This window comes from Mastigoproctus giganteus, chromosome 7 (assembly GCF_048544385.1).
Source record: "Mastigoproctus giganteus isolate SK-2022 chromosome 7, ASM4854438v1, whole genome shotgun sequence".
NCBI lineage: Eukaryota > Metazoa > Arthropoda > Arachnida > Uropygi > Thelyphonidae > Mastigoproctus > Mastigoproctus giganteus.
This window is the reverse complement of record NC_143581.1, coordinates 224870624-224895573: the sequence shown is the minus strand read 5'-3', so window position 1 is coordinate 224895573 and position 24950 is coordinate 224870624. Positions and strand designations below refer to the sequence as shown.

Below are 24950 nucleotides of genomic sequence, written 5' to 3'. Positions count from 1 at the left end.
TAGCGTCATAATATTTTACACTGATGGGTCGACCCATTTTTCCTGTGCACCCATAGGAAGCACTACTACACAAATCCCACCATGTGATGAAGCTCAGGTGGTTATCAATGGACTCTGCTCTTCTTGGACTAATGTTATTGGTAAATTTCTCAGGTTGAGTTCTGCGCCTATTGTTGTTTCAATGTTTATTAGTGATATTGAAGAAGGTATATCAGGCTTAATGTCCAAGTTTTCAGATGATACTAACGTTGACAAGATGGTTAATGACATTAATCAGGGTAAGCTACTGTAACAAGAGCTAGAAAAATTAAGCAGATTGGCTGAAAAATGGAAGTTGAAGTTTAACATTAACAAATGCAAGATACTTCATACGGGTAGCAGTAATCCCACGTTAACGTACCAACTCTGGTGCCACCCCTCAGGGTAATGGACAATGAAAAAGATCTGGGTGTAATTCTACAGTCGGATATGAAGTTCTCTGTGCAGTTCAGACAGGATGCCAGGACAGCCCATGGGGTTTTCTCGATGACATACATGAATTTTGCCAGCAGGAACAAGGAGGTGATTATCCATCTATAGGCAATGGTTAGGCCGCATCCTGAGTGCCGCAAAAAGGTCTGAAGGCCTCATTTTAGAAAGAATGTAAATTTGTCGAAATGGGTACAGAGACGCACAACAAGATTGGTGAGTGAAGTAAAAGGTTGCTCTTACTTGGATAGACTTCAATTCTGTAAACTGTAGTGCCTGAAAACCTGGCACCTAGGAGGTAATTTGATTAAGGTTAAGATTTTGATTGGATTAAGTAAGCTAAATGATGGTGGCACCCTTCTTTCTCAGACAACAAATGTGAGGAGCATAAATTCAAATTGAGGAAGAAAGGTTGCAGGTCGGAAGTGCGGAAATTTCCGTTCAGCCAGCGGGTGGTTGATTGATGGAACAAACTCCCATCTGTTGTGGAAGTGGATAGTTTGAATAAATTCAAGGAAGAACTATACAAACCGTTAGGGGGAGGGTTGAACAAGTGATGCGGGAAGTTTTTTTTTTTTTTTTTTGGCATGCTGTTAAAGCTTGCATCATTTGCCACTTCCACTAATACTAAACAGAGATGTCTACGACACTTAAGCTGTTGAAGTACTAACAAAATAATCTTATCATATACCATTGGGCAGTAAGGCAGATTCTGACGTATAGATATCCCCAAAAAAGTAAGGGCCGAGGTTTTTTTTTTTTTTTTTTTTTTTTTTTTTTGTTAGTTGTTGGCGCATCGGCTCCTGTGGCCATAATGCACCTCCCAAGGTTTTCGCACTACTCTGATCCAAGCCCGAGGTGGGATTCGAACCCGCGACCTTTGGGTTGCCAGGCAGGCACCACATCCACCCCACTAGCCCGGTCGACAAGGGCCCAGTTTTCTGAGGCGTAAAATCAAATCACGTTGACATTTTACGGATTAGTTGTTATCCAAATCAGTTCACAGTTTTTTGACATTCACAGCTCCCTTCAAGTGGAGGAGGGCCTCACCAAATCCCGTACCATGTTCTCGAATTCTATTCTTACTAGAAATTCTGGGCAAACGTTGGTCGAGTTTCTGGATCTCCAGAGAGGATCTAATCCTCAGTGACTAATGACGAAACACATTTCTTAAAACTTTATGCTCAGCTGTCTTTTATAACGCTGAAAGTCTTCCGACAGCGCTGCTGTATTCCTTTGTTGTTTAAAAATGCATGCAGTGCCACCAATCGCCCTGCTGGTGAATTTTGGCAACTTTTTTTTTTTTTTTTTTTTTTTCGTTTTTTCTTACCCGTAAGTCTTTTCTGCATCCTTCGAAGCATGGAAATTCCAAGTTCGAATGCAAACCCCCCCTTCCCTTAGATTGGCAGAGGTCTCAGAGTTCAGGTACTTTTATTATGATCACCCTATATTTCATCAAGTATTTTCTGTTTTCTTTAAATTGACAAAAACCTATATAAGAGTGCTTTCAAGCAGCTGGAAGTAGATTTTCTGTCATATAGTCTGCAGTTACTCTAAAGCGAATGCGGGGGAAAATATTCGAAGTGAATAGTTCGACTACTTTTAGGAGCGCAGCGTAAATAAATATTATTTTAATATTATTTAACACTGTAGAATTTGTGAATGTTAATATTTAAGTTATTTTTATCTCCTCTTACCAGATCCACTTAATAGGACTGTCTCCATCCACGTCACCGCAAAAGATTCTAACAGTCCACCTGCCTCATCCAATATTATCATTACCATCTCGGGTTGGTTAATCGATCTGTGCAAGAAAGAAGACGTTCTTTGTTTTCCCTCAAGATCATCAAAATTTAAACTTGCTGAATCCTTGCTACCAAGTAGAGCATTTGGAAAGTTACAACAGAAGACTCCCCCATGTCCAAATACGACAATGGAATACAGTATATATAAAGGTAATACATATATCTCCCTTTAGTAGACAGGGCGATTTCCTGAGGAATGTGCTCGGCTACATCTATGATGTCTCATAGTTTGCGAGTCAACAGCTTGACTGCAGGCAAGGCAAATTTCGATCAACCACACTTGATAGTGGCATTTATAAAACAGATAAAACATGTTCTAACCCAATTCGCAAAAGGGTACAATAGTATGCTTTTTATCGCAATTTTCATAAAAGTGTATATTCGTTTTAAACATGCAGCTAAAATGGGAGATGTCTTTCTGATTCATCATTAGTAAAAGTTAATGAGAGATGACATCAGCTACTTCACACGACCAATCGCTTGAGAACTACGGGAAAAGGTTTCTCTAACACTACAAGAGTGAGCACTCATGCCGTATCTGAGCACAGCCCTCAAAAAAACCTCAATGTATAATATTTATATCGAGGTTAACATTTCGACATGTGCCTTAAAGAAAGATGAGTTTCTCATAAATTTAAATGATCAGAGAAACAGATTAAAGCTAAAGTAATACCACAAAAATACAATAGTATTATATAAGGAAAAGTAATTATTTATGCAATGTTAGTTTTCCAGATTAAATTTTGTACAATTTGATTTACGAAGACACATCAGAGTTATCGAACTCCGATTCTCTTCATAAATCAAATTCTCATTTTTATTGCCTCATTTTACTTTTGGTTATTTTTACAAATGTATGATCATAATGTGGTAACCAATTTGTTTATGATGATTTTTCTATTTTTCTTTCACAAGTTAGGTACACTAAGTACAATTGTAGAATTCGTTTTGTTGTAGTCACAGTATTTGAAAGACATTGCACCATTTTTTCCACAATTTGTATGCACTGGGTGCTTACAATATTACTACATTTTTGTGTAGTTTCAGATTATTATAGTATTGTACCTATTGAAATTAATTTTCACTTTAAACACTACTACAGGTCTACTATATAAATAAGCAATTAGCTTAAACAGCTCTCTCTCTATTAATAATATCATCATCATAAAATATTATTATATTATTGTAATATTATTATTATTATCAAAAGAGCTTTTTTTTATTGGCTACCATCTGTAAAACTATCAGCAAAATTCAAGATGCTTAAATTAACTTAAAAAATTTTTTTTTTGAATCTTACCGTTCTAGTGCTAAATACTTTCACTCTGCAAATGTGCACTTGTGATGATCTTTACCAGCACCATCCCCTATACATAGAGAGAAGCTCGATGAATAAAAGTTAATTAATAAAATTTTACGTTGTGAAATCACAAAAAAAAAAAATGCTTAACTGAAATACAGTACTTAAATAACAAATTTTTTTCAATGCTGTTTGTGTCCACTGACGCAATGATATTTTTTCTATATAAAAGTAAATCGCTATGCAGCAGGCGAGGTTCTACTAGATAAGATCATTGCATAAAAGCTACTGAATCCTCATGAGTTAATACTGTATTTTGGGATTCTAGTATTTTATGTGGACAATTGTGCAAATCTATTTTATTAAGTACTGTATACTAAAAGTGAGGTCCACAAAGTCTGTTCACGCTCCTAATCTCGTTGCAAGTGCAATTTAGATTATACCACCAAATGTCAAGGTCGTTTTCGTCTGGATGCGTGTTAGCGAGAACGTTCCTAGGAAGTTATTAGTTTTGTAGCCAGAGTCACTTTACCAGGTGCTACCTTCGGTCGATAACCATAGGCAAAGACTCAGTCATGTGACCACAGAAAACTCCAAGGCACTGGGCACTGTTTGTAGATTAGGTGCCCATATATACAGGAGCATACTGCCATGAAATATAATTATGCTCTCTGCATTTTAAAACAATAAAAATCTGCTTGTATGCATAAAATCAATTAATTCTTCTGGTTCAGATGCTAAACGATGCATGAATTACTTTTTTCTTGATCATCATGAAATGCAAATAGATTTGATGAAAAAACTAAATTAAATGAAACATTTTATTATTTGCCAAATTCATCTGTCATTTGAAGAAATATTGCCTTATTAATAATTCATCATCCTGGTGGTGAGCAACTTTTAATGAATTCATTTTATGCAAGATATTCAGTTACTTCTCCTTCCACATCACTTACATGCCTGGGTTATATTTTTATTTGTAGTTATTAGAAATTGTCAAATCACTGGGTAAAATATTATAAAGTTCAACTAATATAGTTTTGGCTGCATCGTATCTTTCAGTATTTATTGAACATTTCCTTGTATATCATTATTTTGTATAAATGGAGCCGCAGATTTGTATTATCTGTGACTCTATGTGCGATGAATACCTATGTTGTAGCATCTGTTCGCACTTCTACTGTTTTAGCTACATTCCCTCCAATCGCAAGCTAACTAGAAAAGCCCGCAATCGTTGGAAGTGTGGGGACTGCCTCCCCATCTCTAAATCTTTCACCTACTCTACCAGTTTTCGTTCATCTAATATTGATGTCACTTCTAATGATAGTTCTAAAAGATGTTTAGTCAATCGCATTGATGATCTGAAGCTTGTCTTTAATGAACTTAATTCTATCAGAGAACGTTGTGAGGCTATAAATTGTTTCAGCAAACAATTTCTAAGCTTGCAAGATCTCCTAACAAAAACGTCATCTTAAATGCTATCCTTACAGCGTAGTAATTCTTTGTTATCTAGGCTTCCCGAACGGCAAATTGCTGTAACAAGTAATCTCCTGGGATCAATGAATAGTCTACTACAAAAAGTAGAAAACCTATTCCAAATGCACAGTAAGGATTCTACGCATGACGCTTCGACTTACCCACAACTTATTTCCAGTTCTACTGTAACTGAAGACTGTACATCTGCCATTTCATCTGTGTTTGTGTCTGCTGTTCTGACAATGTTTTTACTGCAGTCCAGTGCACACTCTGTAAAAACTATACAGTATATGTTAGCGTTGTCTCAACTTTATGCCTGACGACGTTCGTACACACCAGAACCCTGGATCTCACATTTGCCTTAAGTGCTACTTTACTTCTCCATCTACTGTTGCCCCTCTGAGTGTGTCCCATTCAGCCCCAATCTCTAATCAATCGTCGTCTCATATTCAATCTGTATCAAGTTCTAATCGGTCTCCTGTCTCTACAATCTCATCTGTCTCACCCCAGCTTAACAGAATTGAGTATCTCTGCAAAATTCTCCTTTCCAGGGCTCCCAGTAATGAACCAGCAACCAATCCTGAAATTATGCAAGCTTCGGTCTCATCCTCTTCCTGCACAAACTGTCACCCTTCAGATTTTTCTATGCTACAGTCTAACACTGTGCCCACTGGGAAATCCCAAAGCCTTTCACCACTTCATGACGTACAATGTAGCGTTCCAAGCTCGTTCTTCACATCCTTCAACTGTGGGACTACTGAAGTTCCTAAGCCTCATCCCACAAATACTATCAATCAATCTTCCATTGCTGATGCTTCTTATTGTGAAAGAGTTCATCCAGAATGATCGCACAGAACCTATTCCAGTTCCTCCTGCTTACATCCTAAGCAGGTTTCCTTCAGTGATTCTCATCAATCAGCTGAATCTATAAGTCCTGTCACGTCATTATTATTGCATTTGGATGGTAAAACTACTTCCAATCAAGTTGCTCACCTGTCTTTGGATGCTACCCAGTTACCTAGTCCTCTGTCTGTCAAGTTCTCCACTACGCCTTCAAATATATTTCTCGATTCTACTTGCTCTTCTGGAGTACTCATGCCGAATAATGTGAATGGCCATATAAAAGCACCTCAGCCCGTCGCTTTGACAGGTCAGTTCTTGTCCTCAGCAGTTATAAACAGCCTACAATATCAGCTGACGTATCTCGTTCTTCATCTAACGTAAGTAGAGCGCCCCTAATTGCCTTCAGAACTAATAACAGCTCAAGATTTCAAGCTGGTCCTCGCCAGGCTCAGTCTTTCATCAGTCGGTTTGCTCCTTCCACAGATCCTTCAGATATTGAGGATTTTCTAAACATCGAGTTAGGTCTTCACACCTCTGTGAGGAAGTTATTCACCCGTTATCCAGACTATGCGTCGTTTCTAATCTTAAGTAATTCATCTGAGCAAGCACTTATATTTGATACTAATATTTGGCCAGTCGATCCTATTATTAAGCCGTACAGATCGTCTTCTGGCACTGCTACCCATCGTGTCAGACCTACTGATACTAGCTAGCAGTTATCACCCCGATGTTTATCAAGGTCGTCATCATTATCGTTACTATTTTATATAAATTGTAGAAGTGTTGTAAAAAATATCACTGCTTTTCGTCTCTTCCTTCTGCAACAAACTTTTACCACAGTCGTCCTTATTGAAACCTGGTTATATCCACAAGTACTTGACAGTGAAATTTCACCTCTCTCCTATTCTGGCTATCGTTTGGATCGAGACTCGAAGGGTGGTGGCGTTGCTATCTTTACATATCACTTGGTCAAAGTGCTGCAGTTCACTAAACAATTTTCCATTGAAGGTATCTATTTATTAGTTAATCATGCAGGAAAGCTTCTCCTGCTTATGCTTTTTTACCTTGCTCCCCCAGTTTCTTTAGCCACTATTCAACAATTAGAGGATATTATAGATGCAATAGATGCAGCGATCTTTTTGAAACCTCCGAAAGCAATACCAATTACTCTGGGTGATTTTTTAATGTCCCAACTGCTTTTGACCCCAATCGTTCACCGAATTCACTGGCTAAGTAATTTTGCAGCATTTGGGCTTAGTAATGCCCTAACTCAAATCTGTAACTTTCCCATCCGGAACTCCTCTTACCTTGATTTAGTTTTTACCCATGAATCAATTCTCTACTCAATTTCTAAGGGTGATAATTTCATCCGATCAGATCACTTCCCTATTGTCGTAGATTTCCTTTCTTTTATTTCTCAACCTTCCTTTGACAGATACTTTTTTAGCTTTAGGCACACAGACTGGACTTCGTTAAATCAATTTCTGGGCAATCTTGACTGGATTCCAATCCATAATTTTGAATCGATCGATCATTATGTTGATTATCTGTATTTAATCCTCCATTCTGCAATTTCTGAGTTCCCATCAAATTCTCTTCCGCTAATCGTAGTAACTTCCCTCACAGAATGTCGAAGCTTGTGCATTATTTAATTCGTCGCAAAAATTACCTCCACAAAAGGTATTTAAAACTCAAAACTAAAAGTTACTTTTCCTTTTCTTCCCTTAGACGCCATGTTAAGAGAATTACTAAATCTCAATATTCTCATTATCTTCACTCGGTTGAAGCTGAAATTACTCAGAATTTTAATTCGATACTATTGTGGTCCTATCTCAAACGGCTATCGAGATCTAGAATTCCTATGCTAATTAATGATTCAAATATATCTATCAACTGTCCTATTGGCATTGCTAATATTTTTGCTACGCACTTTTCGAAACTTTGTTCTTCCGAACAGCAACGTTCTATTCCCTGTTATCCGTTTGAATATAATAGTAATGACAGTTTTGATAGATTAGTTCTCACTACTGATGACGTCCAGTCAGCCATTTCTCGTCTTAAAGATTTCACTTCACCTGGTCCCGATACCCTCCCTGCTCTTTTCTTCAAGAAAAGTAGTTCGTCTTTAGCTCCAGTTCTTACAAATCTCTTCAATTACTGTATTCTTCATGGCTATTACCCTTCATCGTTCAAAGAGGCTTATATCATCCCGATTTATAAAAAAACAGGGTGATAAAGCTAAGCCTAATAATTGATACAATTGAGAAAATTTTTGAACTCCTACTTTATAAATATCTTAGTTCCTTCACCCTTTTATCAATAATGATCAGTATGCTTTTTTCCACAGGAAATCAGCTGTTTCAAATCTTGCCTTGTTTTCTCATTTCCTACAAACTAATTTGGACAAAGGAAATCAAATTGATTCGCTTTTGCTTGATATTTCACATGCATTTGACTCTGTGTGCACATCGACCTTTTGCTGTTCAAGCTGTCATCTTTCTTGTGGTCTACGATCCCATTTACTAGATTTGCTTGATTCACTGCTTAGAAATCGTAAACTATCGGTAATAACTGATAGTACTTCATCAGGTCCGTTTACTGTTTGGCATGGTGTTCCTCAAGGCTCACCATTGGGTCCGCTCTTTATTGTTTATACTAATGATCTGTCAACCTTATTTCAGTCCGTTAATGCTGAGTGGCAACTCTATGCAGATGATATTAAACTTTACAAAGTTATTTGTTCTTCACCTGACAGCGATGAACTTCAGTCCTGTCTTGATTCCCTCTCACTCTGGCTCAATAAAAATAACTTGTTTCTAAACCCGTTAAAATGTAAACTATGTCGCTTTCGCTCAAATCGTGTAGTTAGACTCTCAGTCCTTACTGATTATTATATTGGAAACTCTTTAATTGCAAGTACTGATACGTTCAAGGATTTAGGTGTCCTATTTCTATCTGACCTTCATCCCTCTTCCCACGTTGATCATGTAATTTCTCACACTTCTAAACTTGGCGCCTCCGTAGCCAGGAGCAACAGTGCGTAGCACACGCTTCTTGATTAGACCGCGGTTCGAGCCTGTGACCACCAAATACGAAGGATGCGGAAAGGTCAGGGAATGACCACCGCATATCCCCAGAGCAATATGGCCTTAGTTGCTAATGCTCCTAAAAACCAAATAACAAACAAACAAACAAACTTCTTGGATTAATCAAGCGTTCTTCCTCTGTTTTCAAGAGTGACAAAGTTATAATTCTTCTCTACAAGCAGCTTATACTTCCCATTTTTGATTATTGCGATATTATCTTGTCCCAATAACAGGAATATCTTTCTCACAGACTTGAGAGAATTCAGATTAAATTCAAATTCTTATGCTATCGAAATCGCCTTGCCTTTCACCGTCGAAATTATGGAGCTCTTTGTGGTCGCTTCAGGATCATTCCTCTTCACTCTAGACGAAAACTCCATGGGCATCTTTTTGTCTACAATATCATAAACTCTGTTATCGATCCTCCATCTCTTCTTGAAGAAATACTTTTGGCTATACCCCATTTTAATTCTCGTTATAAAATTAATTTCTCATTGCCTGTTCCTCGTACTCATCACTTATTTGGTAGTCCTCTGTTTCGTTTCCTTCAGGTATTGAATAATTACAATATTGATTTTACTCTTAATCCATCTATCTATAAGAATTTGCACCATACTCTTATGTTTTCTTAATGTAAATTTCGTACATACTTTAACTCTGGTTTTGTATTGATTATTACTGTTTTGTATTTTCTGTAGCTCCTAGCGTTCTCACCTTTATTTAGGGTCTGCGTGCCCTGTGTATAAGAAACGTGTATACAGGGTGATTCACTACCAGTGCGACAAACTTGCAGGAGGTGTAGGGGGCACAAAGACGAATCGGAATCACATAGCATTGCAGGGTCCGAAATGCCTTCGTCATGCGGTAGAGGACGTTGAACGGTAGGTCGCGTGAACAGCGATCCCGCTGGAAGTCGGCATTTGCGAACCGGTTCCCGAGGCAGTAGGATGGACGAGTATTCAAACGTTGAACTGGCCGACATGCACCTCGAGTGTGGGCAACGTTGGGCCTCAGTAGGGGTCCAGCGGCTAAATGACCAGCTGAACAACGGTACACGACAGTACACATGTACAAAATCCATACACTTTTAAATCTCTGGCCTCAACAATGTTCTGTGTCGCATGACAATGTATACAACGCGGAGATGGGGGAAAACCCCTGGTGCCGTTTGACACGAATACACTTTACACTTACCTCGTGTATGGAGATGCGGACTGTAACGGGCGCGCCGCTCTGCGTTTGTTACCAGGAACATTTCCCGCACAGGCGTGCTCTTCATCATACGATTTTCGCACGTGTGCACAGAAGGTTACGTGAGACTGGTTGTTTCACGAGAGGTACCATGAATCTAGAGCGAAAGACGAGGACGCCAGACAATGAGGAGAATGTCCTACGTCTTGCAGAAGGCAATCCGAGTACGAGTACTCGAGCGATAGGCCAACGATTGGGTATTTCCCAATCGACTGTATGGAGGATACTGTCAACAAACCAAATGAGTTCATACCATCTGCAACGCATCCAATCATTGGAGCCTGCGGATTATCCACTCTGGAGGACTTTTGCTACTTGGTTTCATCAACAGAAACGGTTCGCAAATACTGACTTCCAGCGGGATGGCTGTTCACGCGACCTCCCGTTCAACGTCCTCTACCGCATGACGAAGGCATTTCGAACCCTGCAATGCTATGTGATTCCGATTCGTCTTTGTGCCCCCTACACCTCCTGCAAGTTTGTCGCACTGGTAGTGAATCACCCTGTATATAAATAAATTCAGTTTTCAGATGCCAAAGTAGCTGTCATCAAGAGTCTGAACTTTGTGCGTTTTTGAAAAAATCGAACATATAAAACCTTATAATATAAAACTATTTTTAAACGCTTTAATTAAAAAGAATAATTCAAAAGTACGCTGTGCAGTAAAAGATCAAGATGTTTAAAATTGTCTTTACAGACTCTAATAGTAGCTTACTTCTGATAGTCTGGCGTTTACAATTTTTATAATTGCCACTACTCTGTATATGTAATCGTATACAGTATACACTGAGTGATCACTGAATTATGACCACCTACCTAATACTTCGTGGGTCCTCCTTTTGCCCCCAGTACAGCAGCTGTCCGACGGGGCATTGATTCAACAAGATATCGGAAGCGTTCTGGAGGTATGGCCGCCAACCAAGTTGTGTGTAATGCGGTCAGCAATGCAGGTATGGAGGTGATTGGTGTATCCAAACACCTGATATGCCCTTTTCATAGTGTCCCACAAGTGCTCTAGGAGATTGATATCGAAGGACAATCGATATGCAAGAAGTCAGAACTGTGTTCCTCAAACCATTCCTGAACATCAAGCCCGATGTTCGGCGCATTTTCATCTTGGAAGACACCATCGTAGACACCATCGTTATTCGGGAAAACGTGTAACATAGCGGGGTGTACACAGTCAGCAAGCAGTTGACGATAGCGGATACCACTTATACTTTGTTCCACATGCACCAGGGGTCCAAGTTCCTGCCAGTGAAACATGCCCCACACCATACAACCGCCTCCACCGGCTTGCACTTTTGATACCGTGCATGATGGATGAAGAGTCTCAGGTTGTTGATGCCAAATCCGTACACGACCATCCATGGTGTGGAGTAAATAACGTGACTCATCCGACAAGCACACCTTCTTCCAGTCTTCGAACGTACAACTTGCATGTTCTTTGCACCAGGCGAGTCTTTTACGCCGATGAACCTTGGTTAGGAGAGGATACCGTAGGGGTCTTCTGCTGGTATAGCGAGCTTGCGACGCATGATCATGGCAGATATTGTTCCGGGTTGGTCCATGTTGTATTGGGTAGTCAACTCTTGAACAGTGCAGCGCCTGTTCGAGTCGTCGGACCCGGCGCTCATCTCTAACATCAACCTTTCACTGACGTTTGCAGTTTTGCGGTCGGGTCGTTGTTTGACCATTTTGACGCCAGTCCTGGTACATTTTAACTACGCGGCTGTCGAACACCCCACCTGTTCAGCCGATTGGGAAATCGAGGCACCACCTCGTCGAGATCCCACAATCTGTCCTTTATCAAAATCCGATAAACCTTCCTTTTACCCATCACGCTCGGAATTTTACTACCTGCTGAACCAGTGACACCTTATCTATGATACGTAGGTCGACTAACTGCGCACTCTCGTACCTCATGTGGTCATCGGGTGGCAATCACTTTTCATAAGGGTGGTCACAATTCAGTGTATAAACAGATAATGGTAAAACGGTATATTTAAAACAAATCGAGGAAAACAATCCATTAACTCTCATAGAACTTCTTGTAATGGAATTTTTTCTCTCCAAAATATATTGAAATCTGTTAAGTAATGATTTTAAATGAGATCAGTAAAAAGACAGACTTTGCCAATAGAGCAGAGCTTCCGTCATGAGAATTGTGCTGACCATCTGTCTGTCTCTAGAAGATAAATATTTCATGAGGTTCGCGAAAAGAATAAAAATGAGACAACGAATATATGTTGAATGCGAAGAGAGATTTCATGGCGTTAAAGCGCCCATAGAAATGTATAAGAAGCCTTTCAGAAATATTAACAGGAGAGTTTAAGTGAGTTGAATGATTCAATATTTTTGACGGTATCTCATATCTTCCATAAATATCTGTAATGAAGGAAGTTGTTGTTATTGGGTTTTAGGAGCATTAGCGACTAAGGCCATATTGCTCCGGTGTATACTGTCTGTAAATTGCGTGTGTACTGTGGCGAATTTTCTGTTTACTGAAAGAAAAATCCGAGTTTCCGGGAAAACAAAAACTGTGCCACCCTCGCCTGAGACCGACTGACTCAGCCACGTTGTGAAAACGGGCCATAAAAGTTCCTCTCCTCGGGACTCAAAAGCCAGGTCTTTTCAACCTGGTGTGAGGAGGACGGTGATCCTACCAGCTGTGCTACCCACGAGCGCAATGGAAGCTGTAAAAATCTAATTAAGTTTGCAAGTTTATAAATCAGATTTAGACTATTTTATGTTTAAATATAAAGATTGGTGTAAAATTTTTAACTTTCCCATGTTATGTGTTAGAAGGAATATGTTTGACTGCTTCCTTCTACATTCGATTATTCAAGGCAAAATAGGTGCTCTATTGCTACTGTCATGTATTAACTTCAATTGACCCCTAGGCCTTCTCCAAATTTAGGACAAATCATCTTAAATTTGAATTTGTCAACAGAATAGCTGCATTGTTAAATGAAAATAAAATTGATATTTTTATTAATAAAACTTGTGTTAAAAATGAATATCACAAACTGTCGTTTTAGCCCATTCATGTTTTGTATTATTCTCTATATTTTAACTTTACTGAAGTTTATTTCTATTACTTTTATATGTTATTGTTATATTTCAAACTGTTTTTCACAAATGTAAGGTTTTTTTGTGATTAATAATAAAAAAAAGTAACCAAAGCACTAATTAAAAATCTCTCTCTCTCTCTCTCTATATATATATATATATATATATATATATATATATACACTGAGTGATCACTGAATTATGACCACCTACCTAATACTTCGTACCTAATATCCTCCTTTTGTCCTCAGTACAGCAGCTATCCGACGTGGCATTGATTCAACAAAATGTGAACCTTTCTGGAGGTATGGCCAACCAATCTGTGTGTAATGCGGCTAGCAATGCAGGTATGGAGGTGATTGGTGTATCCAGACGCCTGATATGCCTTTCCATATTGTCCCACAAGTGCTCTATGGGATTGATATTGAGGGAGTTCGGAGGCCAATCGATATGCTGGAAGTCAGAACTGTGTTCCTCAAACCATTCCTGCACAACAAGTGCCCGATGGCTCGGCGCATTGTCATCTTGGAAGACACCATCGCCATTCGGGAAAAAGCGTAACATAGCGGGGTGTACACAGTCAGCAGTTGACGATAACGGAGACGACTTATACTTTGTTCCACATGCACCAGGGGACCGAGTTCCTGCAGTGAAACATGCCCCACACCATACAACCGCCTCCACCGGCATGCACTTTTGATACCATGCATGATGGATCAAGAGCCTCATGTTCTTGACTTCAAATCGGTACACGACCATCCACGGTGTGGAGTAAATAACGTGACTAATCCGACCAGCACACCTTCTTCCAGTCTTCTAACGTCCAACTGGCATGCTCTTTGCACCAAGCAAGTCTTTTACGCCGATTAACCTTGGTTAGGAGAGGATGTCGTAGGGGTCGTATGCTGGTATATAGCCCATACGTGCGAGCGTGCGACGCATGGTCATGCCAGATATAGTTCCGGGTTGGCCCATGTTGTACTGGGTAGTCAACTCTTCAACAGTGGTTCGCTTGTTCGCCTGTATGAGTCGTCGGACCCAGCGCTCACCTCTAACATCACCCTTTCCCTGACCTTTGGTCGGATCGTTGTTTGACCATTTTGACACAAGTCCTGGTACACTTTAACAATGGCGGCTGTCGAACACCCCACCAGTTCAGTCGTTTGGGAAATTGAGGCACCAGCTCGTCGAGCTCCCACAATCTGTCCTTTATCAAAGTCCGATAAATCCTTCCTTTTACCCATCACGCTCGAAATTTTACTACCTACTGAACCAATGACACCTTATCTATGCTACTTAGGTCGATGAACTCCGCACTCTCGTACCTCAATGTGGTCAAGGGGTCGCATTCAGTTTTCATAGGGGTGGTCATAATTCAGTGATCACTCAGTGTACGTTTATCTGTTTCAGAAATCGCAGCTCATTTATGGGTTTTTAAAAATAACCAGGGAAGGAGAAAAATTACCACTTTCTGACACTCCGATTAAAGTATCTGTTAATGAGAATGATTTTCATATGAAATCTCTCTCTCTCTCTGTAATTCTCTTTTAATCTGCCAGCTGTGCATGTTCAGAAACAAAATTTTTAAGATCAAACAATTAATGACCATATGAATTACCGTCGCCGGTAGCATAGGTGCAATCGATATCCTCCCTTAGTATGAATCGGGCTTGGCTTCGACTCCTGTCCAGACGAAAGAAACTTTCATGGGATTTTTTTGGGAATCGGGCTTGGCTTCGACTCCTGTCCAGACGAAAGAAAATTTCATGGGATTTTTTTTTCTCAGGCGAGGGCTGCACAATTCCTGCACTCTCAGAAAATTGATTTCTCATCCAGCAAAAATACATTAGTTTTGTTTGTTTTGGTTTTTATGACACATACATCAGGCGACAAAGGCTATAATGCGCCAAAACAAACACATATCAACAGAATATATGAAAACTGAAAACAAAACATTGATGCCATACAGCTTTAGGTGACCCTGGCGTAAAATCAACTAAAAACAATAACAGCACAAAATGCCAACACTACTCCGAGATATTGCAATTATAAATGTTTTTCACCAACCAATAATAAAATAAAATAAAATAATAAAATAAAACACGGAAACTAAATTTTGAAAACTATGTTTACTACTATATTAAAAATAACTTGGCAACTAAAAAGGATAAAATACATAAAAAAAAATATATATATATACATCGAATAAAATGCATTAAAATACCGGGTTAAAAGCGATAAAACCGACCGTAGCTTTCGAAGGCTCCAGCCTTCTTCCTCAGCGGTGGCTTCCTGGTACTGCGGTGCATCTTAAGTACCAGCAGGTTTATCTAAATCACATGTTTATCACCACGTGTACTCCTATGTACTGGGACCGGAAGCGGCTCGGGAGCGCGTCATACAAAATCGTTCATCCCTTCTGAGGATCGTAGCCTCAAAGAGGGGATGAATTCGTCCCCTATTAATATTCTCTGTCCCTAAAACCTTTGTCCCTATTAATATTCTCTGTTGAATTAATCCGCAAACTCTCGAGCCACTTGCGGTCCCAGAACCTATGCGCCCTCCAGAACCTATGCGCCCTCTGTCCGAAAGATGCATCTACTCCGAGATGCATCTTTCGGACAGAGGCCGACACCCAACCACTAAAAAAAAAATTAAATTCCTTTTTACCCGTTGCTGTAGTAGTATTTTAGTATTTAAGGTCAGGCACCACCGGTGGTTTCCCATATCTGCACACCCGTTGCTATAGTGGCATAGTATTTAGGGTCAGGAGTCACCGTTGGTTTCCCAGATCTGCGCCATATGTATTCTGTGATGGAATGCAGAACTACTGAAAAAGCCAGAAAAAAGTTTAATGTCTGGTTTATGTAGTACTGTGTTTTGTTCTGTTGCTGTGTCTCTGGCTGCTCGGCCGCAGGGACCCTAGTAGAACGCAACGATGCCCACCACCACCACTGGGAAGTGAGCTAGGCTGCCTATCATACTATAGTTGATCTCGGTGGAGGTTGTAAAGTTTTTCCTGAGAGGTTTTCTGTGTTTTTAATACAGAAAATCAAATTGTTTATTTTGCGCCAAAAAAAAAATTACACCTAAGAGTATGAGTTTCTTCACAGAACACGAGGCGGAGTTGAGCCGACGTTACAGATGCGTCCTATACACGTACACATGAGTTCAGCTATAACGCCAAACGAAATTTTCAATTCAGACGCAGGCACTTAAAGGCATATACAAAAAACCTTAAACTGAAATACGTTAAAGCAATCTACGAAAAGTAGAATGGCAACGTGGAAAAAAAAAAGAATGTAGCTGAAACAGGCAACATGAACCCATGGTACCTCATATTTTTCCCATTAGGACAATGCCATTTTCCCAGGAAGAATTCGATTTCGCCATCTCAAGAATGAAGCTAAACAAATGTCAGCGGCAGATTTGTTGAAGGGTGAATTTATAATAAAATTTCGCCAGATTAAATAAAACTTCACAACTTTCACAAAATAAAACATCACTGGACATGGGTCAATCAACGCTTAACTTAAATATTTTCATCTTTCTGACTCGGACCGCTGCTTTTGTGAGGCTCCAGCGGATTGGAAGCATCTGTTGTATTACTTCCCGATTTATGGTGATCTGAAGTAATATGTGAATTCTGTCACACAAATATTTGATAGGTCAGGAGCACAATTCATCGAAGATCCTACCGTTTTTCAGTATTTTCAAGATTACCCCAAAGCTTTATGTACTCGAAGGAAGTCACTCACTCCTAAGTCAGTCCTCTAATAACTGATTAGGAAAAAAAATTGGAACAGAGTTAGTATAGTCACAATAGCTTGGCTATAAGTATTTTTCGTTCAAAATATGTGATATTGTAAATAATAGTTACAGTAAGTTCATGTTAGACACTGCATATCAATTGGCAAACCTCACTTTGATTGATTGTCTTTTGATATTTTTAGCTGTGAATGAGCTGCTACCTTTATAATGTTACGCAATTATAGTTCCACTACCTTTCCTACTCCCTTTCCTTTTTCCTTTATTTTTGTAATTTTTCTATTGTTTTTTTTTTCATACTCTATATTACTGTTATTTTTTAAATTATTATTTTTCTTTTCTGTATTACAGTTTCTTCTTTTCTATATTTCAGTACTATTCTTTTTTTTTTCCTTTCTTTTTTTTTTCTTTGCTCTTTTCTCCTCAGACCGCAATCATAGGTGATGGGCTACTGCCTTCCTATGGATGCGGGACTTTAGTTAGTCCTTTTCGACGTCAGTACATGCATAGTTTTCGGCCCGCCTCCTCCTGACATGGACGGGTTATTAATACGAAGCCGACTTCCTCGTGATTTCTGCTTCCTGGTAGAAAGTGCAACTAAAGCACAGAACAACAGACACACACACACAATACACTAATTTCTGGCCACTTTACAGAGTTCTGTATTCATCACAGAGTATTATGTGGAATTGAACTAGAGTTCTGGAGCCGCCCTACCTAAAAACAACACGTAAGCCTGCGATTTACGTCCTTGTGGAAGCACAGTCTTTCTCACAGATTTGTAAAAGGCCCATTTTCGAATTCCGTCAACGACGCGAGAAACTTATGGGACTTTACTCAAAACACGGCTGAGTTAGTTGGTCTCAGGCAAGTACAGCAAGTTTTTTTTTCCCCACATAAACTCGGATTTTTTTGTCCAATAACCTTAATAATGGGTGGATGAAGTTGCTCTCATCCACCTATTAAATTTTATGACAAACCTATGAGTTGACAGACAAGAGCGACAAACTCGGCCAAGATGTGAAAAAGTGCATAAAGTCCCTCCCGTTACAAGTGCCCTCGCGGTAGCACAGAGATATAATCACAGTCCTCCCGACACCGGGAGAAAAAGAAACGAGTTCGAATCCCGTCAATGATATAAGGAATTTTTACGGGCTTTTTCCACGACGTGGCAGGGTTAGTAAGTCTCAGAAAGGCGAGATTTGTATTTTTTTTTATTTCCGTAAACTCGGCCACTTCATTAGGCGACCATGCAATTTACAGAATAATATTCACAGTCCACCATAGTCTAAATTTCTGATGCGCCTAAAACCCTATATCAACAACAACCGTTTTAAAGGAGTTCGAACCCAGAATTTTTCCGCTGAACTACCCGCTAGGCAAAAACATGCAAACTAGCTCATTAACATGCGCTTCTGAAGACTTCCTTACATCCAGCCAGCACCAAAACATATGTAAAACTAGAAAAGGTTCACAATATGCTGGAATAGATAAAAATTGGTACGGATATCATTCGCTGCAGAAACATCACTCTGGCCAGATAGTCTATTTAGGCTAGTCTAAAATAGTTTATTTGCAAAGCAAATTTTCACGCTGAATCGCCTTTCCTTAGGAGGATGTACATTTGGAACAACTGTTCCGAACTATACTTTTTTTTCACAATGTCTTCGATTAAGTCACTGTCACATTTCTAAATGCCCATTATAAACACCCTCCATTAAATATCGGCCTATATAACATAAATAACAAACAATAAATCACTTCCTTCAAATGTTAATCTCACTTGTGTTAGTGAAGAAGACCTGTACAACCCAGCGACAAAATATATCCACAATATATGAGATGCCAGATGGTGGCAGCAGGTTAAATAAACTCAAGAAATTTAGGACAAAAGCCTCATGCCACGAGAGTTATAAACATTATAGTACAAGTAGAGCATAGCCTCGGGTACGGCATACCTACTCACCGATGGGACTCAAAGCAGAGTCGAAAACGGCAGTCTGGGTATTGACGCACGCACACTATAAATAAAGCAGCAATGCACTCTTCGTTGGAGCACAGTTCTTTTATTTAGAACAGTGCAATAACAAGGCAACTCGGGACGAAATCAATACGTGATTGACTAGCACGTCAATACGAGATTCACGTGCTAGATAGCAAACCATGTTTGCTGAGTACAGAATGAGGCTACACCCTACTTGTACAATAATAGCCATTGTACATTAACTTTTCAAACGAATATCAGGAAGTATAAATTTAGAACTAGATACAAACAAAAGGATACACACATTAGGTCTCACTAATACCGCCCTATACAGGGATAGGTGGAATAATTAAAGTGGACATATTGAGGCCAGTCAGAGCTGTAGAGGAATAGGTTATGGAGAACCACTGACCCAGTCTCTTCTCTGCAGGATAACATTGTGAGAAGGCGAAGCTTCATATACAGGGATGGTAAAAGGATTTTTTCTTTAAATTGCCAAAGATGTTTGTTATTTTCCTCGTCATGTTTATTTTCAAGTATGTTTTTCTTTGGTTTTTGTAGGCACCACCGATTTGATAGCAGTGAATGCAACCACAGGGATATTATACGTTGAAAAAGAGATGGATGCTGAATCATTATCAACGGTAAAATTCCAAGTTGTTTGTTCCGTAAAAAGGATGAATCAACAGAAAAGAAACTACCTGTTTCGAGGACTAATAGAAGTGCAGGATGTTGATGATAACACCCCCTATCCGCAAGTTGGAGCTGATATGGCGTTTGACGTCAATGCAGCAGATATCGAAGCAGTGAGTTCTCCGTTAATATTCTGCCTTAATATTTTTAATTACTTTAAAACCGAAGTCCACGAATAAAATATGAGCGATAAATGCTTCATTGTTTCAACTTTAATCTCACACTGCCAAGGTTGAAAATGAATACCACATATTCTCGCTGGCAGGAACATATTGCAAAGTTTCTAATAATAGAACCCATTACTAGGTTATGCCCTTGTTCTCATTACGAGCATAAATAAACTGTTCAGATCTTTATGTTTCCGTCAGCTATATTTATTGAATGGTTTATTAACGTAGTTTTATTATCTCCAAGTAAGAGAATTACAGATACATGCATGAAAAATGTCGGCAGATATTCTTTATGCCCACGACTTCATGTCGTCCCGGATTACCGTAATGAGCGCAGAGAGGAGTTTGTTTACTTCGCTTATGCTCTTACTTGGCTGCGATATATCTTCGGGCCTGGAATACTACGTGATGTGATTAACCTCCTAGTTTTCATCCTTCGCGACACGTACGTTCCACGCGAGAAGTAAACAACTTCCAAACCTTCCTTTGGTGATAAAATAATACGGAAATTAAAATAACACCACAATGACGTTTATTACCTCAAGACTCTTCTAATTTCTTATCGTTGTACTTTATTGCGAGGAAAGATAACGCGTGTTGTGCAATTTTTTCTTCAAAATTATAATGACGTGCTCTCTCGCTGGAAGGTGCAACATGCGTTTTTCTTCAGACGATACCGCTTATTTCCGATAGTTTATTTACTGATCACCGTGAACTTCGACGCTTACGGTATTCCCTTCTCCGTGATTCTTTGCCTTCGCATGAAGCTAGCTTTCTTTCAGCTTTAATCATTTAGAATTAATTAACATAGAGTGAGTTTGGGTTACGCTTAAAGACAAGGCCAATGATATTGTGAAACCTTTTTAAGGAATTAAGTGCGTATGCCAACCGGGCTAGCTGGGTGGGTAAAGTGACTGCCTGGCAACCCAAAGGTCGCGGGTTCGAATCCCGCCTCGGGCTTGGATTAGAGTAGAAAATTAAAAAAACTTTGGGAGGTGCAATATGGCCACAGAAGCCGATGCGCCAACAACTAACAAAATAATAAATAAATAAGTGCGTATATATAACTTTCGCTTGTATCGTATCGCAAACTAAACTACCGTGAAAACTCGCTATAACGACAGTTGCCAAAAACCAATTACTCGTTATATCGGATCGTCGTTACAGCCAAATTAAGGATAAAGATTATGCGAATACTTAAGAGTAAAATAATTGAATTTGGATTGAAAATTCCGAGCTTCCGGTTGGATAAAAAGCCAACTTTCTTGCGACAGCAGCAAACGTCGGCTAAGGTGTTAAAACGCTCATAAAACCTCCAGTGGAAAGAGTTTTATGGCTTTGGTGCAAGTCAGAAAGTGGCTGAATGACAGATAATAAAATACAATCAAGAGGATAAAAAAGGGAGGAGGGAAAAAAAGTTATCACACCGTATGAAGAATTAATGGAGGTAATTAACAAGTTTTATAATAGATAATACTATAAATACATCAAGTAGTAAGCAGTGAAATAAAGACCTCAATAATTCAACATCCAAGCGTATACAGCATTAATGCCTTTTCTCGCATCGTGTGGAAAAGGCCTGGATTGTTCACTGTTAGGATAAGAGGAACTTTTATGCGCCCAGTTTTTTTTTAACTGAGCAAAGGTTGAGCAACAGTTGCACTAGTTTATTCATATCGGAAACTCGAGTTTTACTTTCCTCTAAAACAGGCAACATTACCACCGGCCCGAATAAATGCCGTTTAGAGACAAGATATACACCGATGAGCCAAAACATTATGACCAGCGAGTCGGTATGCAAATCGAAGCAACTGCAGGTGAACTACGGTGCATGCGCAGGTCGGGACACGGTATAGAAAACACCTGATACTGTGCTCCGTTAATCAGTGTTATTCTTGTTGTTTAGATGAGAAAGGCAGTGGACTTAAGCGAGTTTGACAAAGGCCAAACTCGCTTAAGCGAGTTTGACAAAGGCCAAATTGTAATAACCAGACGACTGGGTCAGAGCATAGCCGAAACAGCACGGCTGGTAGGATGCTCACGGTCAGCCGTGGTTAGTACCTACGGAAAGTGGTCCGAGGAGGGAAAACCTACGAACCTCCGGCGAGGTGTTGGACGACCACGGCTCATCGATGCTAGAGTTGAGCGAAGCCTCTCCCGGATGGTACGTGGCAACCGAAGGGCGACTGTGGCGCAACTCGCCGGTAATTGGAATGTTGGTGACGGGAGTAATGTGTCACAACCCACAGTACATCGAACCCTGCTGTAAATGGGGCTGCGTAGCCGCAGGCCGCTCCGAGTGACCAAGCTAACCACGGTTCACCGGCGACAGCGCCTACAATGGGCATGTGAGCATCGAAACTAAACTGGACCTTGAGTGAGTGATTGGAAGAAGGTCATCTGGTCCGATGAATCACGTTTCCTGTTGCACCTGTGGACGGCCGGGTACGTGTGCGTCGTTTACCTGGGGAAGTGATGGCACCTAGGTGCACCTTGGGAAGAAAACAAGCCGATGGTGGCAGTGTCATGCTTTGGGCGAAGTTCTTCTGGGATACCCTGGGTCCAGTCATCCATGTGTCGAGCATTCTGTCGTCTACCACCTACCTAAACATCATTGCTGACCAGGTACAACCTTTCATGGCAACGGTCTTCCCTTTGGCAGTGCCATCTTTCAGCAGGATAATGTGCCATGCCACACAGCCCGGATTGTTCAAGACTGGTTCGCGGAACATGAGAAAGACTTCCAGGTGCCCTGGGCTCCAAATTCCCCAGATATCAATCCCATAGAGAATCTGTAGTTTGTGTTGGAACAGCAAATTCGATCTGCGGTGTCTCGAACCTTACAGGAGTTAAAGGATCTGCTGGTTACGTGTTGGTACCAGATACCACAAGACACATTTAGAAATCTTGTAGCGTCCGTGCCTCGCCGGGTACGAGCTGTTTTGGCTGCACGTGGAGTACCAACATCATATTAGGCAGGTGGTCATAATGTTTTGGCTCATCGGTATACGAGAGAAGTTTGAAAAGTGCGTGGCCTGAGTATGAAGGGTTTATTTAAGGAGTCTGATGACGTGTTACATTACAACATAGTCCAGTTTGGAGTCAATACATTTTTGCCATTGATGCTGCACTGTGTTGATTCCAGCTGGAAAAAAAAGTTGATTCCAGTTGAAAAAAAAGCTGAAAAAAAAGGGCAGTGAATGCATTCCTGGAGGCTATTGGGCCTCCAGGAATGCTTTCACTACAGTCATGACGTCACTATCGGTGGGAAAATGGATGTCAGCCAGGTATTTTTTTCAAATGAGGAAACAGGTAAAAGTCCGATAGTGTTCGATCTGGTCAATATGGTGCGTGGTCCAAGATTTCAAAGCCGCACTCATGCAGTGCAGCCATGGAAATGACAGACTTGTGAGCAGGCACGTTGTTCTGGTGGAAGAAGACTGCTTTTCTGAGTTTTCCTGTTTTTGATCTGCTGTCAACAGCTTTGAGACCCATCGTGCTGATATCTTTTTCATTGCGAGAACCTCTATTATTACGTGGAACACACATTCGGATGAAATACCCAAGACGCTAGCAAAGTACCGAACTGTTACTCGTCGATTACACATTGCCACATTCTGCAGACTGTGAACAATTTTCTGGAGTGATGAATATTGCAGGTCTTCAATAGTATGGGTCACCTTCTAGGTTTTCCCCTCCCTCGTTTAAATTCTGCTGCCCAGTTCGTAACCATGGAATAGGAAGGGACATTCTCTCCCAAAGTTATGAACATATCCTCATGAATTGCCTTTGGCGTTAGTCCCGATTTTCCCAAATACTGTATTGGATGGCTGTACGGCGACTGACCACCCCATCCGTAATGGACTATGCTTCACAGCTCGCAGTATAAAAAGCTGAACACTTCCTACACTAGAGCAGTGGTATATCTGTTGAGGAGAATCTATTGGAGGTTAGCGGTACACAGTCTACCTTTCTCCCAACTCAACAAGGAGAAATCCAGGGGCGCTAGTTGTAGTGGTTGGGGAAATTCCGTTGGTTTACACCGTTGTCGAATCCACTCGATAGACTTAAAGCCATTCATCCAAAAATGTCTACCCAACGTGATTGTTACGTAAATTCAGTTTACTCCTACCAACTCCTGTGTCGTCAAAGAAAAATTAAAACTTTGAAATATCAAAATCAATAAACACATGTTATCATGGAAAGACTGGTTTACTCTGTTGAATCGCAACGTCATACACACTCCAACCTTAAAGAAATACATCCAAATAGATGTCCTAGGACAGCAAGCTACTTATATCATAGATCAGCTAGTGTAGTTTAAAAGTTTATGTGGTGAATTAATCGGAGATGGATTGCATCGTTCCTCCCCCCCCCACACAATGGAAATAAGGGTTCCTTATGTTGTATGACTTCCATGAATTACAGTCACTTTTACTGGACAATGTCGACACTTTAGCGCCGAGACTGCCTAAAACAAGCGAACGAGAACAGATAATATGCTATGCATATGGCTCATTTACTTTCACCACATCAGAGCTCACGGCTCGCTTTTTATGTTAGGCTATTGCCTCGACAACGTGAAGACTGCTTGCTAAAAAATGATGTAATATGGTCTCTAAATCATAAAAAATACTGTCGATCAACCTGAGGTTATTCAATTTATCTGTTATCAAAATCCTTTGAAGTTTCACGGAAGCAACTATCTTAGGTTAATATAGTTAGGGAAAGAGTAGTTATTACAACAATTATCTCAGGTTATGTAAACTCTCTGATTGATATATTGTTAAAACTTCATTTTCAAGACAACCTGCAATTCTATCCTGTAATTCTGTTTCTAAGTTTTTTTTTATTTATTTAATCTCACAGCCTGATTTTATTTTGTTTTCTTAATTGCCAATAGTTTGTTCTATCCTGCATAATACACCAGTGAGAAAAAGTCACGTTGTAACAATGCAGGTTGCCACATCTTGTTAACTGATTCAGGCAAAGGAAAATATACTAGGAGGCACTCAAACGCCCTTCGTATTACTG

General features: G+C 40.0%; 1 protein-coding gene across 1 annotated transcript in view; it reads left to right on the top strand.

Annotated features, from left to right (window-relative positions):
* Positions 1 to 24950, top strand: part of LOC150083729 (proto-oncogene tyrosine-protein kinase receptor Ret-like) — a 143179-nt gene that overhangs the window by 71091 nt on the left and 47138 nt on the right. Inside the window, exons 3-4 of the mRNA XM_090378589.1 lie at positions 2169 to 2423; positions 19615 to 19859. Of these exons, the coding sequence (XP_090234715.1) occupies positions 2169 to 2423; positions 19615 to 19859 (500 nt within the window). The remainder of the gene's footprint in view (positions 1 to 2168; positions 2424 to 19614; positions 19860 to 24950) is intronic.